At 42.6% G+C, this 19,908-nt stretch overlaps 1 protein-coding gene across 4 annotated transcripts in view; it reads right to left on the bottom strand.

Moving 5' to 3' along the window:
- The window catches only part of CHID1 (chitinase domain containing 1), a 251,855-nt gene that overhangs the window by 212,614 nt on the left and 19,333 nt on the right, over positions 1 to 19,908 (bottom strand). For all 4 annotated transcript variants that reach the window (XM_048854719.2, XM_048854724.2, XM_048854718.2 and 1 more), the window contains exons 6-7: positions 18,774 to 18,880; positions 11,880 to 11,941 (exon numbers count right to left, since the gene is read on the bottom strand). In XM_048854719.2, the coding sequence (XP_048710676.1) occupies positions 11,880 to 11,941; positions 18,774 to 18,880 (169 nt within the window). The remainder of the gene's footprint in view (positions 1 to 11,879; positions 11,942 to 18,773; positions 18,881 to 19,908) is intronic.

Here is a 19,908-nt window from a genome sequence, read left to right on the forward strand (position 1 = left end):
GCGTGATGAACTGGGAAATGTCTTTTTTTATTAGTCTGGTGCATACATCTGTGTTTATGGTGAGAGTTATTTGCAATGGAGTTACAGTAAAAAAGGAGTCTTAGGGGAACCAAGAAGGAAAGGCAGTACAAAGGCCTAGCTAAGATGCATCCCAACACACAGAGACACAACAGCTAGATTTACAGCCATGAAAAGGCAACTCCTCGGTCTCAATGCTGGTGACATAGCCCTTTTGCCAAGGCTGAGAAAAGAGAGATCAAAGGGAACACTAAGCCATTACAGGTCCTCAGGCCTAGAAAAGGGATGGGGTTCAGGTAAGCTAAGAAAGGCTGCCAGGGACTCTCAGTGAGAGCTGATAGTCTGGCAAGGACACACACACCATGCTGCAAGGAGGACTGCCTGTTTCTCCTAGCCAGAGATGGGGCTCAGCTGGGCTCAGAGGAACTTGTAAATGCTTGTAAGGACAGATTAAGGTGTACATAAGGGGAAATATGCAATTAGAGACCTTTATCATTTTTATTCTTTTCTCTGCATGCTTTGTACCTTTGGATAAATGAATGAATAAAATAAATAAATAAATGTTTAGTTTTTTGAAGATGCTGGTTTTTTGGCACTTTAACCACTATCGCTAATCATAGGTCCTTGGAGCAACAGGGCTCACACACACCGAACAAAAGCAGTTGGGTCGATCCCATTAACACAGCTGGGAATAGGGGGTGGGAGTGCCTGTTTGGACCCAGAGTGAGGTGGAGAAAGCAGGCTGGTCACCTATGGGGTACACTTGAGAGGAACTAAAGAGGTCCAAAGCCCAGTTCACCCCGTAACCATGACAATAAGCCATGCAGACATTGATTCTAAGCAAAGCAAACATCAAGCATTTAAGCTTGCAAAATTATTTATTTGTATTATGGTAGTGCCGAGAAGCCCCATTGTTTTAGGCATATGAACACACACACACACACACACACACACACACAATATAAGCTCTTTGGATAGGGACCGTCTTACTATCTATACTGATACAATCAAAGGGAAAACAGAGGCACAAAGAGATGAAAGAACTTGCCAATGGTCACAAGATCAGTGGCTGAGCTGAATGTTTCAGATGCTTACTTCAGAGTTCTACCTACTGGACCATGCTGCTGTTTTAGGTAGCAATTATTTGCTGGAGAGAAAACTGAAGAACTTGAATTAAGTCAAGTTGTCAAATATCCTTAACCTTGGAATTCTAGCTACAGAGAAACATATCCCTAAATTCCTGAAACTAGACATGCCACATACACTGGATCACTGAAGAGTTCTAGGATCCCCTCACAAAAAAACAGGAAGACAAGAGATGCAGCACTATCATTACTATCCTCTCTGATATGCACAGTTAGTGGCAAATCCTGAAAGCAGCTAAGGCCATAGGGACACTTACTCAAGGCTATTATACATTTTATCCTTAGAGTGCCACCACATAGACAAATAAAAAGTTTGTGTCTCAAAAACAGTTGTACTAGTCCCAGAAAAATTCAGGATTACTTATCAAGAAAATGCGTCTCTCTGGGATATTTGCTCAAATAAAACCTTACTGGAAGACATGGTTTGTACCAACTAATCCAGCTTGGCTGAAATGTGGGCCAATTTTGTGTTGAAATCATTGTCCTAATTATAAGTAGTTTTACATGCTAAATCCTTTGCTTACTAGGTTCCTTACCCCTAGTGAACTATGGCCCGATTTACTGTATATCTTGCACTGGAGTGTCTAATGTGGCAAGGCACCGCCTCTATCTCGCCAGACTTAGCACTCTCCCTTTTGGCAAGTGGAGGGACCTGGGGTAAACCAGACCCACTCTGGGCAGTGTTTGTCCCCCCCCCCCCCCCTCCCATGTTTGCTTATCACTATTTTCAAGGTAGGACTCGGGGCAGGCCCAAGGAGTGCTCCTCCACCATACAAAAATAAATCAGTTTACAAAACACAAAACAAGAGGGGATACCTTTCCCTGCCCCCTTGCTGAGGGGGGATGTCCTGTTGTTGGCCCCACGGTATCAGTCTTTCCCCTAAACAGGCACTCATTTTTGCTTTTTTACCCTATGGGGAGGAGAGCAGCCTCTCACCCTAGTGAAGCCTATCTCCCTGCTTCCGCTCTTGTGTTCTAAAGAGCCTCAAGAGGGTCCAGGACTCAGAGCTGTTGTCTAGGGGGACAGGCAAGTGGAGGAGGAGGAGAAAGGGGTAGAGAGCGAAGCTGAATCTGCCCCCATAAATGGAATTCCAACCAATTGCTCCTGACCCTTATTTCTTCTGTTTCCTTTTCCCTTTTCTCTCTGTCCATCTGCTTGTTCTAATTGTGCCAATCAGCTGGGATGAGACTCAGTTACTCTAACTCCACTAGCCCAGCAGCAGTTTGTCTCCTCTCCTCCCTCTCTCACCAGAGGAGGGGTTTTAAAAGGTCTCAGACAGCCCTCAGGCACCTAATTGGACTCAGGTGTCCCTAATTGACCTGAGGTATCCCCCTTTCTCAGCTTGTAGGGAAAAGAGCCTTTATCATCCTAAGACTAACATACCCAATTCCACCACCCTCTTGCAGCCATCCAGCCTGACTTTGTCATACTAAGTAATTTTAGTAAGGTACCAGTGTACAAGTCATGAGAGCTATTAGAACTTTAATGAGCTTTAGGATTGGAGTTAAAATACATACAGTATCAAGTAGTCCTGGTTAACATTGTTTTGTTGCTGATCAATTAGGGAACATGCTCATTTAAAGTTGTGCAATGCTCCCTTATAACATTGTTTGGCAGCCGCCTGCTTTGTCCACTGCTTGCAGAAAGAGCAGCCCGTTGGAGCTAGCTGGTGGGGGCTTAGAACCAGGGTAGACCGGCAACCCCACTATCAGCTCCCTGTGTGGCAGGCACCCAGAAGGCTATCAATTGCCAGGCAGCTCAGCAGTCCCTCCCCCCACTGCCATGTGCTGCTCCTGCCCTCTGCCTTGGAGCTGCTCCCCAGAGCCTCCTGCTTGCTGTGCAGGGGCAGGGGGCTAATGTCAGGGTGTACCTCTCACCCTGTTCCTGCCCCCCACTCCTTTACCCCATCGCCATTGAGGTTACAGGGACAAACCATCCTGATGTGTCGAAAGAATAGTAAATATGGCAGGCGACCAGCTTGGCTTAACAGTGAAATCCTTGCTGATCTTAAACATAAAAAAGAAGCTTACAAGAAGTGGAAGATTGGACAAATGACCAGGGAAGAGTATAAAAATGTTGCTCAGGCATGTAGGAATGAAATTAGGAGGGCCAAATCGCACCTGGAGCTGCAGCTAGCAAGAGACGTTAAGAGTAACAAGAAGGGTTTCTTCAGGTATGTTGGCAACAAGAAGAAAGTCAAGGAAAGTGTGGGCCCCTTACTGAATGAGGGAGGCAACCTAGTGACAGAGGATGTGGAAAAAGCTAATGTACTCAATGCTTTTTTTGCCTCTGTCTTCATGAACAAGGTCAGCTCCCAGACTGCTGCGCTGGGCAGCACAGCACGGGGAGTAGGTGGCCAGCCCTCTGTTGACAAAGAAGTGGATAGGGACTATTTAGAAAAGCTGGACGTGCACAAGTCCATGGGCCGGACACGTTGCATCTGAGAGTGCTCAAGGAGTTGGCGGCTGTGATTGCAAAGCCATTGGCCATTATCTTTGAAAACTCATGGAGATCGGGGGAAGTCCCAGACGACTGGAAAAAGGCTAATGTAGTGCCAATCTTTAAAAAAGGGAAGGAGGAGGATCCTGGGAACTACAGGCCAGTCAGCCTCACCTCAGTCCCCGGAAAAATCATGGATCAGGTCCTCAAGGAATCTATCCTGAAGCACTTAGAGGAGAGGAAAGTGATCAGGAACAGTCAGCATGGATTCACCAAGGGAAGGTCATGCCTGACTAATCTAATTGCCTTCTATGATGAGATTACTGGTTCTGTGGATGAAGGGAAACAGTGGATGTATTGTTTCTTGACTTTAGCAAAGCTTTTGACACAGTCTCCCACAGTATTCTTGTCAGCAAGTTAAAGAAGTATGGGCTGGATGAATGCACTGTAAGGTGGGTAGAAAGTTGGCTAGATTGTCGGGCTCAATGGGTCGTGATCAATGGCTCCATGTCTAGATGGCAGCCAGTATCAAGTGGAGTGCCCCAAGGGTCGGTCCTGGGGCCAGTTTTGTTCAATATCTTCATAAATAATCTGGAGGATGGTGTGGATTGCACTCTCAGCAAATTTGCGGATGATACCAAACTAGGAGGAGTGGTAGATATGCTGTAGGGTAGGGATAGGATACAGAGGGACCTAGACAAATTGGAGGATTGGGCCAAAAGAAATCTGATGAGGTTCAATAAGCATAAGTGCAGGGTCCTGCACTTAGGACGGAAGAACCCAATGCACCGCTACAGACTAGAGACCCAACGGCTAGGCAGCAGTTCTGTGGAAAAGGACCTAGGGGTGACAGTGGACGAGAAGCTGGATATGAGTCAACAGTGTGCCCTTGTTGCCAAGAAGGCCAGTGGCATTTTGGGATGTATAAGTAGGGGCACTGCCAGCAGATCGAGGGATGTGATCGTTCCCCTCTATTCGACATTGGTGAGGCCTCATCTGGAGTACTGTGTCCAGTTTTGGGCCCCACACTACAAGAAGGATGTGGAAAAATTGGAGAGAGTCCACTGAAGGGCAACAAAAATGATTAGAGTCTGGAACACATGACTGATGAGGAGAGGCTAAGGGAACTGGGATTGTTTAGTCTGCAGAAGAGAAGAATGAGGGGGGATTTGATAGCTGCTTTCAACTACCTGAGAGGTGGTTCCAAAGAGGATGGTTCTAGACTATTCTCAGTGGTAGAAGAGGACAGGACAAGGAGTAATGGTCTCAAGTTGCAGTGGGGGAGGTTTAGGTTGGATATTAGGAAAAACTTTTTCACTAGGAGGGTGGTGAAACACGGGAATGCGTTACCTAGGGAGGTGGTAGAATCTCCTTCCTTAGAAGTTTTTAAGGTCAGGCTTGACAAAGCCCTGGCTGGGATGATTTAATTGGGGATTGGTCCTGCTTTGAGCAGGGGGTTGGACTAGATGACCTCCTGAGGTTCCTTCCAACCCTGATATTCTATGATTCTATGATCAGGTCATCTCCACAGAGCAGGGTGGACGACAGGACAGGGGTCAGGATAGAGGGAGCTTGCTGGCAGCAGTTGCTGTCTCAACTTGTTGATCTACCTAAAAAGGGCAATGTACTTAAAGTGGGTTCAGCGTACTTAAAGAGGCAATGCGTGTGTGTGTGTGTCTGTCTCTGTCTGTCTGTCTCTCACTCACACACCCACACACACACGCTGTGTGTCTCTGTCTCTCTCTGCCATGCTGTCTCCCCTCCCTCCATTCCTGCTGTCTTGTAGAGGTGAGGCTACATTAACAATGTGTTAACCCTAGCTCAGTGGTTTGAGCATTGGTCTGCTAAACCCAGGGTTGTGAGTTCAATCCTTGAGGGGGCCATTTAGAGATCTGGGGCAAAAATTGGGGATTGGTCCTGCTTTGAGCAGGGGGTTGGACTAGATGATCTACTGAGGTCCCTTCCAACCCTGAGATTCTTTGATTCTATACAAACCCTTGAGGGCTCAGCCTAATGCTAGTTCATCATTTAGCAGTAAGGCATTCCCTGGGAAATATCCCACCCTCTTCCACCCTTTGCTACACCACCTCAACCAAGCTTCACAATCATTACTGTGTACTGTATTAAATTGTTTAAAATGTATACTGTGTGTGTCCCTATTTACATTAATTCTTATGGGGAAATTGAAGTCGCTTAACATCATTTCGTTTAAAGTAACATTTTTCAGGAACATAACTACAACGTTAAGTGAAGAGTTACTGTACTGCAAAAAGCTACAAGCAAAAAAAAGCTACAGCAAAAAAACTATAAGAATCTTTGCTAAATAGGGTAACTAGTTATGTGTACAACTCTTACTGGTTGCATTTCCCACCATATTTTTATGATCTATTCTGAAATAACTATTACAAATGCTAAATGAATACTAGGCGGTTGAATAGGAGAGCTGGGAAGTCTACAAATATTTGAATGGTAGAAGCAGAAGAAACAGAGTTTGTTGTGCCATGGGGAGTATAACTAGGAGTAATGGGATGGAAGGATGGAATTGAGAAAAAGAAAATTTCTGACAGCAAAGTCTATTAGGTTGTACAATAGCATACCCAAACAACCAACAAGCTGTATCACTTAAGGGATTTTAATTTGGAATTGACCAAAATACTACGAAGTGTAATGTATGGACTAATCCAGCATTGGGAGCAGTACTGAATGGTCTATGAGCTTTTCTCCATAATCCTATGATAGAATATTAGGAAATTTAAGACATTTCCATAGCCAATCAACTTCCTCCTTACAGCTGACATACCACAAGTTCACTGGAAGGATCAATCTGAAAAGCCAATTTTCTCATTTATCACATTAGTATTCAAGCGTTCGTGTATTTAGGTTTAGAACTGTTGTGTTCTTTGTTACAGCTCCGCAACCCTGATCCCTTTTCAAAAAGCAGAATTTTACATAACTTCAGCAGATCCTGTTGTCGGGTAATTTGTTTGGACACACCTGCACAATTCCTGCTGGTCAGATGTTGGCTGATATAGCCAACAGGGAGTGGTGCTTAAAGTCAGCAGGCTAATTTACTTTTACAACATAAGCAGATTCAGACTAGAGTGTAAAAGTACAAATCCCATAAGGAAGCCAGATCTCCTTGTTGTCTTGCCATCTGACGGCTTAGGACATTGGTTCTCAAGCTTTTTTACTGGTGACCCCTTTCACATAGCAAGCCTCTGAGTGCGACCCCCCCTTATAAATTAAAAGCACATTTTTATACATTTAACACCATTACAAATGCTGGAGGCAAAGCGGGGTTTGGGGTGGAGGCTGACAGCTCGTAACACCCCATGTAATAGCCTTGTGACCCCCTGAGGGGTCCCGACCCCCTAATTGAGAATCCCTGGTTTAGGAAGTAATCTGATGGCAGAAGCTAGCTGTTCCTAGGAGCACCACTATGATGGTACAGATTCTTCAAGGTCAGATTCCAAAAAGCAGCCGACCCTACCCTCAGGGAAAGTGATGAATTGCTGGGAAATCTGTACTAAGTACTTAACAGAATTAATATAGATCCTATATATAAAGCATACATAATTACTGTTCTGTCAAGGACCTACATCTCTACAAGACAGGGATTCATTCTTGTGCCAACATCCAACTTCAGTTCTCCCTACCTTCTGATGTTCTTTCACTTCTGAAATGCAATCCCTTGAAGGTTAGCTGGTGTACAGTAGGAATTATGTTACAATACTGCCACCATGTGGACTAACCAACAAGGACACGGGCAGCTCTAACCCTGTACTTTTCTGGTGAGCAGCAGCAGACAACTCATGCATACTCATGACAAACGAACATAATTTTACCCTGATGCTTGACATAAAATTAGTGGACACTAAAGCAAGACACTATGAGCAAAAACCAAACCAAGAGCAGGCTTGTCTGAGCACTGTGTCAGCTTTATTCTGCAAGTTAGGTTAGGACCAAAATCACTGATATAGCTGCAAACTGCTGAAAGTCCACCAGCCCCAAGAAAGGTGGAACGAAAGTCTACTGTAGTACACAATACCTGGGCAGAGTGACCTTAGATCTATTACTCCTGATCAACGGTGGCATTAAATACGGTGAATTGAATTCCAGGGGTAAAATGAAGATATTGGCCCCACAACTTAGTGCCTCTCAATTATGCCTGTGATCTTAAGGTGGAGAAGGGTGTGTCATCTCATGGCCAGAGTAACAGCTAAATTCTTAAGGCTACTGTACACAATCAAGGTTAATGAAAAAACAGATTAAGTGGCCCCAATAAACTGCAGTGGGGAAATGCATAATGAAGGCTACAAGTAGGGGTTTTGAGTGGAAGTCTGACTAAGGAGAGCCAAGCTCACTTGCCTGGAAACTCCAACACCAGAACTGTAAAACACAAACCCATTAATTTGTGTACAATTAGAAACTTTTTATCAGAGATGTATTTTGGACCATTTCCACAGAGAAGGAGAACTGCAATCCATTAGATCTGCTCCCTCTTATAGCTTTGCCAAGGTCAGTGAGATCTATTTTAAGCCTCTTGATCAGCATGGCTAGCAAAAATGGGTAAGCATTAAAGATATGTAAAGGTGTTTTAACAGTCAACTTCATAAATAAAAAAACCTCATAACAAGGCAGACAAATAGCTTCTGTTTCTACTATGAGGAGCTTCCACTCCTCTTGAAGTAACGGAATAGTACTTACTGTATCAACGTGGAGAATGCTGGAGTACAATGAAGGCAAATCACACCTACTTTAAGAATTAAACTCCATAAATTACCCAAAAATCTTACAGAAGTGTAGAGAAAGCAAGCCTCATTTTGAAAGCATACACATAACGTATACTCTCCCCCTGTAGTTTAGCAAACAACATCCTCTGTAATGTTTAATTGTGTGCTGTTGGCAATTTAGCCCTTTGAGTTCACGTTAATATATTTAAACTGGTCTGTAGTTGGTATTAAAGCTACTCAATGAAATAATATAAAGTCAATCTTACTGTTTACACAACCATAAGAAATTTACTGATACACGAAACACCAGCTGTACTGAGTTATCAATGTGTTACTGACAAGGGTAAGACTAACCACTGTGTCCCCCAGATGTTGGGAAACCCACCCCATTTTAAATTAACACAATACCTGTGGGGCTGGTTCCCTGAATCACCCCTTCCCTGTCAGGTAGCCCACCCAACAGTTAAATTCTCCTTTGTTGCCACCTTAAAATCTAGAAAGTAATTAGTGCATGTTTCAAGTCATTATTTCCCACCACCACCCAGAACAGTCCGATTCAATCCAGATTAGACTAAACAGTGTATGCTTACTAAGGTAATGCAGATCAGAAAACACAAAGTTTAAAACTTAGCTGCAACACTTTGCATCCTATTTAGGACAGTGGAGCTCTATTCTCCTGGGGATAGATCTTGCAGTCTTTTATCAAGGCTCTCACCAACTTCAATAAGAGGTTTGCCAAGTAAGGTGCAGCATTTGGTCACTTAAAGCAAGAAAATCCAAATGCAACCCAAAAGGTTAACTACGACTTCTCTTTGAGGAACCTATGCATCCACTTTTTAAAATACAGAGTACTCCTATTTGCCTTGGGACATCCTTTTCAATTTGCTGTAGTAGCCAAGGTAATGCAGAGCTCCACAGTCTGTCGGAAACGAGATTAAAGCCCTCTTCTGTCTCAATTAAGAAAAGCAGTTGACACTAGGTCAGGAATTCCGAACATGCTGGATAACCTCAACCGTCTTCTAACCTAGACGAACTAATTCAATGACTAAGAGTTTTAGTCTGCTCACACTGTGAGCCTCTCAGTAGTAACTCCAAAGTGAAGGCTGTGTTGTGATTTAAAAGACTAAAATCCTGTTTCAGCAAAGTCAGTCTCCAAATTAGACACAAAAAATGTTGGAAGGAAAATGGAGTTTAAACTATTTTGTAATAAAGATTTTGTAACTTAGCACAGGAAGCTTTTAGAAGTTCTTTTTGAAATCTTTGCCCATCTCAGATTTTTGGCGGGCTCTTCTTACGAATCATAGGACTGGAAGAGACTTCTAGAGGTCATTTAGTCCAGTTCCCTGCACTCATGGCAGGACTAAGTATTATTTAGACCATACCTGACAGGTGTTTGTCTAACCTGCTCTTAAAAATCTCCAATGATGGAGATTCCACAACCTCCCTAGGCAATTTATTCCAGTGCTTACCCGTCCTGACAGGAAGTTTTTTCCTAATGTCCAACCTAAACCTCCCTTGCCGCAGTTTAAGCCAATTGCTTCTTGTCCTATCCTCAGAGGTTAAGGAGAACAATTTTTCTCCCTCCTCCTTGTAACAATCTTTTATGTACTTGAAAACTGTTATCACGTCCCCTCTCAGTCTTCTCTTTTACAGACTAACGCAGTTTTTTCAATCTTCCCTCATAGGTAAGGCTGCAAGTCTGTCACGGAGGTCACAGATTCCATGACTTTCCGTAACCTCTGACTTCTACAGCCACTGGTGCTGGCTCAGGGGCTGCCCGAGCCAGGCAGTTTGGGTATGTGGGAGGGGGCTCAGGGCTAGGGGCGGGGAGAGGTGCTTACCTCAGGGTGGGGGCTTCCCAGCTTCCACAGCCCTGCAGCTCCTAGGCAGGCTGAGGTTCCCGGCCAATGGGAGTTGCAGCAGCTGGTGCTTGTGGCAGGAGCAGTGCGCCAAGCCCCAACTCGTCTGCCGCCTAGGAGCTGCAGGGATGTGGAGGCGGGCAGGGAGCCCCTGCCAGCCCCACCAAGGTGCCAACGCTGCCACCCCGTGCCACCAGCAACACCTCCCAGCAACAACCCCAGCCACCTCCCACAGCACCCGCATTGTCCCCGGACCTCCCTTCCCCGCAAAGCACCTGTGGCCCACCACCCAAGTTTTAGTCATGAGTATTTTTAGTAAAAGTCACGGGCCATGAATTTTTGTTTACTGCCCGTGACTTTTACTAAAAGTACCTGTGACTAAAATGTAGCTTTACTCATAGGTCATGTTTTCTAGACCTTTAATCATTTTTGTTGCTCTTCTCTGGACTTTCTCCAATTTGTCCAGATCTTTCCTGAAATGTGGCACCCAGAACTAAACACACTACTCCAGCTGAGGACTAATCAGGGCAGAGTAGAACGGAAGAATTACTTCTCATGTCTTGCTTACAATACTCCTGCTAATACATCCCAGAATGATGTTTGCTTTTTTTGAAACAGCATTACACTGTTGACTCATATTTAGCTTGTGATCCACTATGACTCCCAGATCCCTTTCTGCAGTACTCCTTCCTAGGCAGTCATTTCCCATTTTGTATGTGTGTGTTCCTTCCTAAGTGGAGTACTTTACACTTTGTCCTTATTGAATTTCATCTTATTTACTTCAGACCATTTCTCCAGCTTGTCCAGATCATTTTGAATTATAATCCTATCCTCCAAAGCACTTTAACTCCTCCCAGCTCCATACTTCCAAGTTTTTCCCACTAACTTATATCTGTTAATATGTTTGACTCGAACATGTACATGTTTTGTCTATGTTGTACGGTGCAGTGTTTATCCATTTTTTGTGCACTGGGATTTACTGTTGAACTGAATAAAGTTTGAAAGGTGGTTATTGTGGTATCAAAGTCTCGTAACAATGGGTTACAGCCTGAAGAATAGCAGTGTTGAGTGTAACTTATTTAACTTGCAGTTGCTTTGTTTTTCAAGGTTTCCATTCTGAGGAAACAATTGAGCAACCTTAAATGACTTTACAAAGAATTTATTTGAAGTGAGCTGTAGCTCACGAAAGCTTATGCTCAAATAAATTGGTTAGTCTCTAAGGTGCCACAAGTACTCCTTTTCTTTTTGCAAATACAGACTAACACGGCTGTTATTCTGAAACCTTTACAAAGAATGGGTATATTCTCACTGCAATCAGGAGGCGACCCAAGACTATGCCTGTGCCATTACAGATATACTGCTATTTTGAGCAAGCTAGCTTAATCAAAGCTAGCACAGGTGTGTCTACACGTGCTGCAACCATGCCTCCTAATTGCTGTGTAGACACTCCTACATGGAAATTATAAGGCAAAGAGGATCCTTGACCGTTACTGGCATTCAGTTAGAAGAGCAACAAGTGGGTCAGGACTTGTGTACAAATAAAACATAACACCAACAGTGCAAATATAAAATTAAAATCTATATGGATTACAACAGCTTTTATACAATTTTTTAAAAAGATAAGTTGTTTTTTTTCTGAAGAAGCTACTTTTTCAATCACTGCATCCTAAAGGCTCATACTTACGCTTGCTTTTGATTTCCCAGCTGACTCCACACTTCAACTACATATCCGTCAAAATTTTCTTCCTAAAGTGAATTGGGAACAGTTCAGTGTAAGTTAGAAAGCTTCAGCTGTCACATTGTTATACTAATACCATATAGGTTAATACATTAACTGGTAACCAGTCTCTGTAAACATGTATTGTATTCCCCTGTCCACCCTCCCAGTCATATTAGTTTGTACATGTAGAGCAAAGAATATGTTCACATGCTGCACACAAGGTATGCTGTGTAGAAATATGTAACTGGTCATTAATGAAGCAGAACTTACTTTAGAAACATATGAAAGGCCAAACAATTCTCCTAAACTGTTATAAGGAAACCTCATTAATGGATAATTAACACAGTAGATTAGTATTAAATCACTAGAACAAATCTCAACATCACACTCTGCTAGCTACTTTAAATTTAGTCTTAAAGTATTTGGACATATAGAAATTATACCTCTATGTACAAGTAACTGATGAGCTATTGCCAGCAGAGGTGCACATTCAAAACTTAGAAAAATTTGGTCTTGATCCACCATAATTTGCCAAATATCCTAATGATTGCATATATACGGAATCCCACTATTACATATCTCCTCCATTTTTATAGTCAGAGGGGGTCACAGAATCCACTTCTCTTCAAGCACAGAATTGTTCCCTATTGCACATTTGCTATCTTTCCTACCCTGTTCCATCAGTAGACACTGAAGACAGCCCAAGTTTAACTCCTTTCTTAGTTTTCTTTTAGTGTTAGACAGTTGATTTTTAGTTTTTTGTTAGAACATGCCTGTTTCTAGGGTTGCTCACTGTAAGACCCCTCTGTCCCCGATGCTAGAGCCCTCTACTTCAGAGAATTCATTTAATATCCTGTTTGAATCTTAGAATATCAGAGTTGGAAGGGACCTCAGGAGGTCATCTAGTCCAACCCCCTGCTCAAAGCAGGACCAATCCCCAATTTTTGCCCCAGATCCCTAAATGGCCCCTTCAAGGATTGAGCTCACAGCCCTGGGTTTAGCAGGCCAGTGCTCAAACCACTGAGCTATTCCTGAGCTATTTACAAAACAATGTAAAACTTTAGAGCCTGCAAGTCCACTCAGTTCTACTTCTTGTTCAGCCAATCGCTCAAACAAGTTTATTCACATTTGCAGGAAATAATGCTGCCCGCTTCTTGTTTACAAAGTCACCTGAAAGTGAGAACAGGCTTTCTCATGGCACTATTGTAGCCAGCATTGCAAGGTATTTATGTGCCAGATGCACTAAAGATTCATATGTCCCTTCATGCTTCAACCACCATTCCAGAGGCTGAGTCCATGCTGATAACAGATTCTGCTCAATAATTATCTAGATTCATAGATATTTAGATCAGACGGGACCATTATGATCATCTAGTCTGACCTCCTGCACAACGCAGGCCACAGAATTTCACCCACCACTCCTACAAAAAAAACCTCACACCCATATCTGTGCTATTGAAGTCCTCAAATCGTAGTTTAAAGACTTTAAGGAGCAGAGAATCCTCCAGCAAGTGACCCGTGCCCCATGCTACAGAGGAAGGCGAAAAACCTCCAGGGCCTCTTCCCATCTGCCCTGGAGGAAAATTCCTTCCCGACCCCAAATATGGCGATCAGCTAAACCCTGAGCATATGGGCAAGATTCATCAGCCAAATACTACAGAAAATTCTTTCCTGGGTAACTCGGATCTCACCCCACCTAATAGCCCATCACAGGCCATTGGGCCTATTTACCATGAATATTTAATTACCAAAACCATGTTATCCCATCATACCATCTCCTCCATAAACTTATCGAGTTTTATCTTAAAGCCAGATGGATCTTTTGCCCCCACTGCTTCCCTTGGAAGGCTATTCCAAAACTTCACTCCTCTGATGGTTAAAAACCTTTGTCTAATTTCTAGTGTAAATTTCCTAGTGGCCAGTTTATATCCATTTGTTCTTGTGTCCACATTGGTACTGAGCTTAAATAATTCCTCTCCCTCTCTGGTATTTATCCCTCTGATATATTTATAGAGAGCAATCATATCTCCCCTCAACCTTCTTTTAGTTAGGCTAAACAAGCCAAGCTCCCTGAGTCTCCTTTCATAAGACAAGTTTTCCATTCCTCGGATCATCCTAGTAGCCCTTCTCTGTACCTGTTCCAGTTTGAATTCATCTTCTTAAACATGGGAGACCAGAACTGCACACAGTATTCCAGGTGAGGTCTCACTAGTGCCTTGTATAACGGTACTAAAACCTCCTTATCCCTACTGGAAATACCTCTCCTGATGCATCCCAAGACCACATTAGCTTTTTTCACAGCCATATCACATAGGATGACTATGAGCCGCCAATGATCAACCAATACTCCAAGGTCCTTTTCCTCCTCCATTCCTTCTAATTGATGCGTCCCCAGCTTATAACTAAAATTCTTGTTATTAATCCCTAAATGCATGACCTTACACTTCTCACTATTAAATTTCATCCCATTACTATTACTCCAGTTTACAAGGTCATCCAGATCCTCCTGTAGGATATCCCGGTCCTTCTCTAAATTGGCAATACCTCCCAGCTTTGTATCATCCGCAAACTTTATTAGCATACTCCCACTTTTTGTGCCAAGGTCAGTAATAAAAAGATTAAATGAGATTGGTCCCAAAACCCATCCTTGAGGAACTCCACTGGTAACCTCCCTCCAGCCTGACAGTTCACCTTTCAGTAGGACCCGTTGTAGTCTCCCCTTTAACCGATTCCTTATCCACCTTTCAATTTTCCTATTGATCCCCATCTTATCCAATTTAACTAATAATTCCCCAGGTGGCACGGTATCAAATGCCTTACTAAAATCTAGGTAAATTAGATCCACTGCGTTTCCTTTGTCTAAAAAATCTGTTACTTTCTCAAAGAAGGAGATCAGGTCGGTTTGGCACGATCTACCTTTTGTAAAACCATGTTGTATTTTGTCCCATTTACCATTGACTTCAATGTCCTTAACTACCTTCTCCTTCAAAATTTTTTCCAAGACCTTGCATACTACAGATGTCAAACTAACAGGCCTATAATTACCCGGATCACTTTTTTTCCCTTTCTTAAAAATAGGAACTATGTTAGCAATTCTCCAATCATACGGTACAACCCCTGAGTTTACAGATTCATTAAAAATTCTTGCTAATGGGCTTGCAATTTCTTGTGCCAATTCCTTTAATATTCTTGGATGAAGATTATCTGGGCCCCCTGATTTAGTCCCATGAAGCTGTTTGAGTTTCGCTTCTACCTCAAATATGGTAATGTCTACCTCCATATCCTCATTCCCATTTGTCATGCTACCATGATCCCTAAGATCCTCTTTAGTCTTATTAAAGACTGAGGCAAAGTATTTGTTTAGATATTGTGCCATGCCTAGATTATCCACTCCATCCTCCACTCCATCCTCAGTGTTTAGTGGTCCCACTTTTTCTTTCTTTGTTTTCTTCTTATTTATATGACTATAGAACCTTTTACTATTTGTTTTAATTCCCTTTGCAAGGTCCAACTCTACTTGACTTTTAGCCTGTCTCACTTTATCCCTACATGTTCTGACCTCAATAAGGTAGCTTTCCTTGCTGATCCCTCCCATCTTCCACTCCCTATATGCTTTCTGCTTTTTCTTAATCACCTCTCTGAGATGCTTACTCATCCAGCTTGGTCTACAACTCCTGCCTATGAATTTTTTCCCCTTACTTGGGATGCAGGCTTCTGATAGCTTCTGCAGCTTTGATTTAAAATAATCCCAGGCCTCCTCTACCTTTAGATCCATAAATTCTTCAGTCCAATCCACTTCCCTAACTAATTTCCTTAATTCCTGAAAGTCAGCCCTTTTGAAATCAAAAACCCTAGCTGCAGATTTATTTTTATTAATCCTTCCGTTCAATTTGAACTGAATTAGCTCATAATCTTCACTTGAGCCAAGATTATCCCCTACAACCATTTCTTCTATGAGGTCCTCACTACTCACCAAAACCAAATCTAAAATGGCATCCCCCCTAGTCGGTTCAGCAACTACTTGCTGAAGGAATCCATCAGCTATCGCATCTAGGAAAATCTGAGCCCTATTATTATTACTAGCACTCGTCCTCCAGTCTATATCTGGGAAGTTAAACTCTCCCATGATCACACAGTTTCCATTAGTATTTACTTTATTAAAAACATTAAAAAGGGCTCTATCCATATCCAAATTTGATCCTGGTGGTCTATAGCACACCCCAAGCACTATCACAGGGGAGGCTCTAATAGTTTTCTTCCCCAATTTAATTTTTGCCTAGACGGACTCAGTCATATCCACTTCATCTCTTCTTATTTCTTTACATTCTATCTCATCATTGATATACAGTGCTACTCCACCACCTTTACCTTTATTTCGATCTTTCCTAAACAGCAAATACCCTTCAGTAGCCCAGTCATGACTACTATTCCACCATGTTTCTGTTATCCCTATAATATCTGGTTTCACTTCCTGCACCAGTAGCTCTAGTTCCTCCATTTTGTTACCTAGGCTCCTCGCATTAGTGTACAAACATCTTAATTTTTGCTGTTTGGCCTCACTCACATTCTGTACCCTATTAGGCACGGTCATTTTACTACCAGTATAACCTATTAGACTTATCTACACTGCCCTTCCTCCTACCCACGGCTGTATCCATTCTTACTCCGTTTTCTTTCCTCTCAATGCTAAATTCTGGGGTGGAGATTACCTGGACATCTCCCAACCATCTCCCCCTAATTCCTAGTTTAAAGCTCTCTTAATCAGTTGTGCCAGCCTCCATCCTAGAAGTGTATTTCCTTCCCTACTCAGATGAAGTCCATCCCGAGAGAACTGTCCTCTATCCATGAATGCCTCCCAGTGGCCATACATCCCAAAGCCCTCCTTATAGCACCATTGCCTAAGCCATCTGTTGATAGTCATAATCTTGTCACACTTTTGTTGCCCTTCTCTAAGAACAGGCGGAATCCCACTAAAGATCACCTGAGCCTCAATTTCCTTAAGCGTCTTCCGCAGCCTAGCATAGTCTCCCTTAATACTTTCCAGCGAGAATCTAGCCGTATCATTTGTTCCCACATGAAGGATAATTAGGGGATTCTTTCCCGCTCCCTTTAGAATCCTTTTCAACCTCAGGTCTACATCCCGTATCTTAGCACCTGGAAGACAGCACACCCTCCTATTCTCCGGATCAGCTCTGGTTACAGGTCTATCTATTCTTCTCAGTAAAGAGTCCCCAATCACATAGACCTGTCTTGTCCTAGCGACAGTGCTATTCTCCAGTCTATCCCCTGTTCCCTCTGGCTGCAAGTTCTTTCCACTCCTATTCTCCCTTGTAATCCTCTTTAACCCATCCTGTATCCTCCTGGGGCTCATATTTGGTGTAATCTCCATTAACTCTTCCCCTTTTCCTATAGGGCTAGCTGCTCTTTTCTTCCTTGCCCTTCCACCTTCAGTAACTACCTGCTGAGCCCCTTCTTCATTTTCCAACTCTGCATACCTATTCTTAAGCTCTATCTAAAGCAGTGCAGACCAACACGTGTTCATTTTCATCATCCGAGTCAGATGCCACTAACAGAAGGCTAGTTTTCTTTTGTGGTGGTTCGGATTCTGTAGTTTCCGCATCGGCATGTTGCTCTTTTAAAGATTTCTGGAAGCATGACTCACACCCTGTCCCTGTCAGATTTTGGAAGGCACTTCAGATTCGCAAACCTTGGGTCAAGTGCTGTAGCTATCCTCAGAAATCTCACATTGGTACCTTCTTTCCATTTTGTGAAATCTGCCGTGAAAGTGTTCTTAAAATGAACAACATGTGCTGGGTCATCATCCGAGACTGCTATAACGTGAAATATATGGCAGAATACAGGTAAAACACAGAGCAGAAGACATACAATTCTCCCCCAAGGAGTTCAGTCATAAATTTAATTAAACCATTTTTTAATGAGCATCATCAGCATGGAAGTATGTCCTCTGGAATTGTGGCTAAAGCATGAAGGGGCATACAAACGTTTAGCATATCTAGCACGTAAATACCTTGCAATGCTGGCTACAAAAGTGCCATGCAAACTTCTGTTCTCACTTTCAGGTGACATTGTAAATAAGAAGCGGGCAACATTAGCTCCTGTAAATGTAAACAAACTTGTTTCTCTTAGTGATTGGCTGAACAAGAAGTAGGACTGAGTGGACTTGCAGGCTCTAACATTTTACATTGTTTTGTTTTTGAATGCAGTTATGTAACCAAAAAAAAAAAATTACAAATGTAGATTTTTCAGTTGTGCTTTCACCATGAAGAGATTGCACTATGATACTTATATGATGTGAACTGAAAAATAATATTTCTTATTTTTACAGTGCAAATATTTGTAATAAAAATATAAAGTGAGCACTGTACACTTTGTATTCTGTGTTGCAATTGAAATAGCTATATTTTAAAATGTAGAAAAACATCCAAAATATTTAATAAATTTAAATTGGTATTCTATTGCTTAACAGTGCAATTAAAACTATGATTAATCGCGATTAATTTTTTTTAATCGCATTAATTTGTGTCAATCACATGAGTTAACTGCAATTAAAATTGACAACCCTACTTTTTTCTGGTCCTCTAGAACTGCTGCAGCATGCCAAGAGATTCACTGAACAGCTCGGAAAGCTCTTCAGCTCTTTTAGAACTCTTGGGTGCAAGTTGTCTAGTCCCACAGATTTAAGATATTTAAATTTAGCAGTTACTGTTTAACATCCTACCTAATTACTGTTTGAATAGAAATGTCATTGTCACTATAAGATGTGAAGGTATCATCCAGCTATGAGGGACAGAACAGGTATCCCACTGGTTAACTCATTTGTATTAGCAATGGTTTTACCTTGGCTATTTGCACCATCGTCTTGGAAAGCTCCTCTATCTCATCCTCACTGCCAAAAACACTCTCAAAATCTTGGTAAGTCCAGCCATCAAACAAAATCCGAGGAACTGAGATGAAAGAAACAAGTAATTATGGAAATTACAATTGCTCTGATTACACTGATAAATTCACAGGAAAATCTCCCATATCTAAAGGTTTTGCTTCTCTACTTTCTAACTCCAGTTAGTATAGATAAGCAAATTGCTCATGCAATGTTGTCCTTTGTTTCAAAAGTGGGTTACTAAAGAACGTTGACTCAAAGTAGATACTTTGAATGGAGAACTGAGTTATTAGTAGGGGCTGTAAAATCAATCAGGGGTCGGTCCTGGGGCCGGTTTTGTTCAATATCTTCATAAATGATCTGGAGGATGGTGTGGATTGCACTCTCAGCAAATTTGCGGATGATACCAAACTAGGAGGAGTGGTAGATATGCTGTAGGGTAGGGATAGGATACAGAGGGACCTAGACAAATTGGAGGATTGGGCCAAAAGAAATCTGATGAGGTTCAATAAGCATAAGTGCAGGGTCCTGCACTTAGGACGGAAGAACCCAATGCACCGCTACAGACTAGGGACCGAATGGCTAGGCAGCAGTTCTGCGGAAAAGGACCTAGGGGCGACAGTGGACGAGAAGCTGGATATGAGTCAGCAGTGTGCCCTTGTTGCCAAGAAGGCCAATGGCATTTTGGGATGTATAAATAGGGGCATAGCGAGCAGATCGAGGGACATGATCGTTCCCCTCTATTCGACATTGGTGAGGCCTCATCTGGAGTACTGTGTCCAGTTTTGGGCCCCACACTACAAGAAGGATGTGGAAAAATTGGAGAGAGTCCAGCGAAGGGCAACAAAAATGATTAGGAGTCTGGAACACATGACTTATGAGGAGAGGCTGAGGGAACTGGGATTGTTTAGTCTGCAGAAGAGAAGAATGAGAGGGGATTTGATAGCTGCTTTCAACTACCTGAGAGGTGGTTCCAGAGAGGATGGTTCTAGACTATTCTCAGTGGTAGAAGAGGACAGGACAAGGAGTAATGGTCTCAAGTTGCAGTGGGGGAGGTTTAGGTTGGATATTAGGAAAAACTTCTTCACTAGGAGG

This window comes from Caretta caretta, chromosome 6, assembly GCF_965140235.1.
Source record: "Caretta caretta isolate rCarCar2 chromosome 6, rCarCar1.hap1, whole genome shotgun sequence".
Classification (NCBI taxonomy): Eukaryota; Metazoa; Chordata; order Testudines; family Cheloniidae; genus Caretta; species Caretta caretta.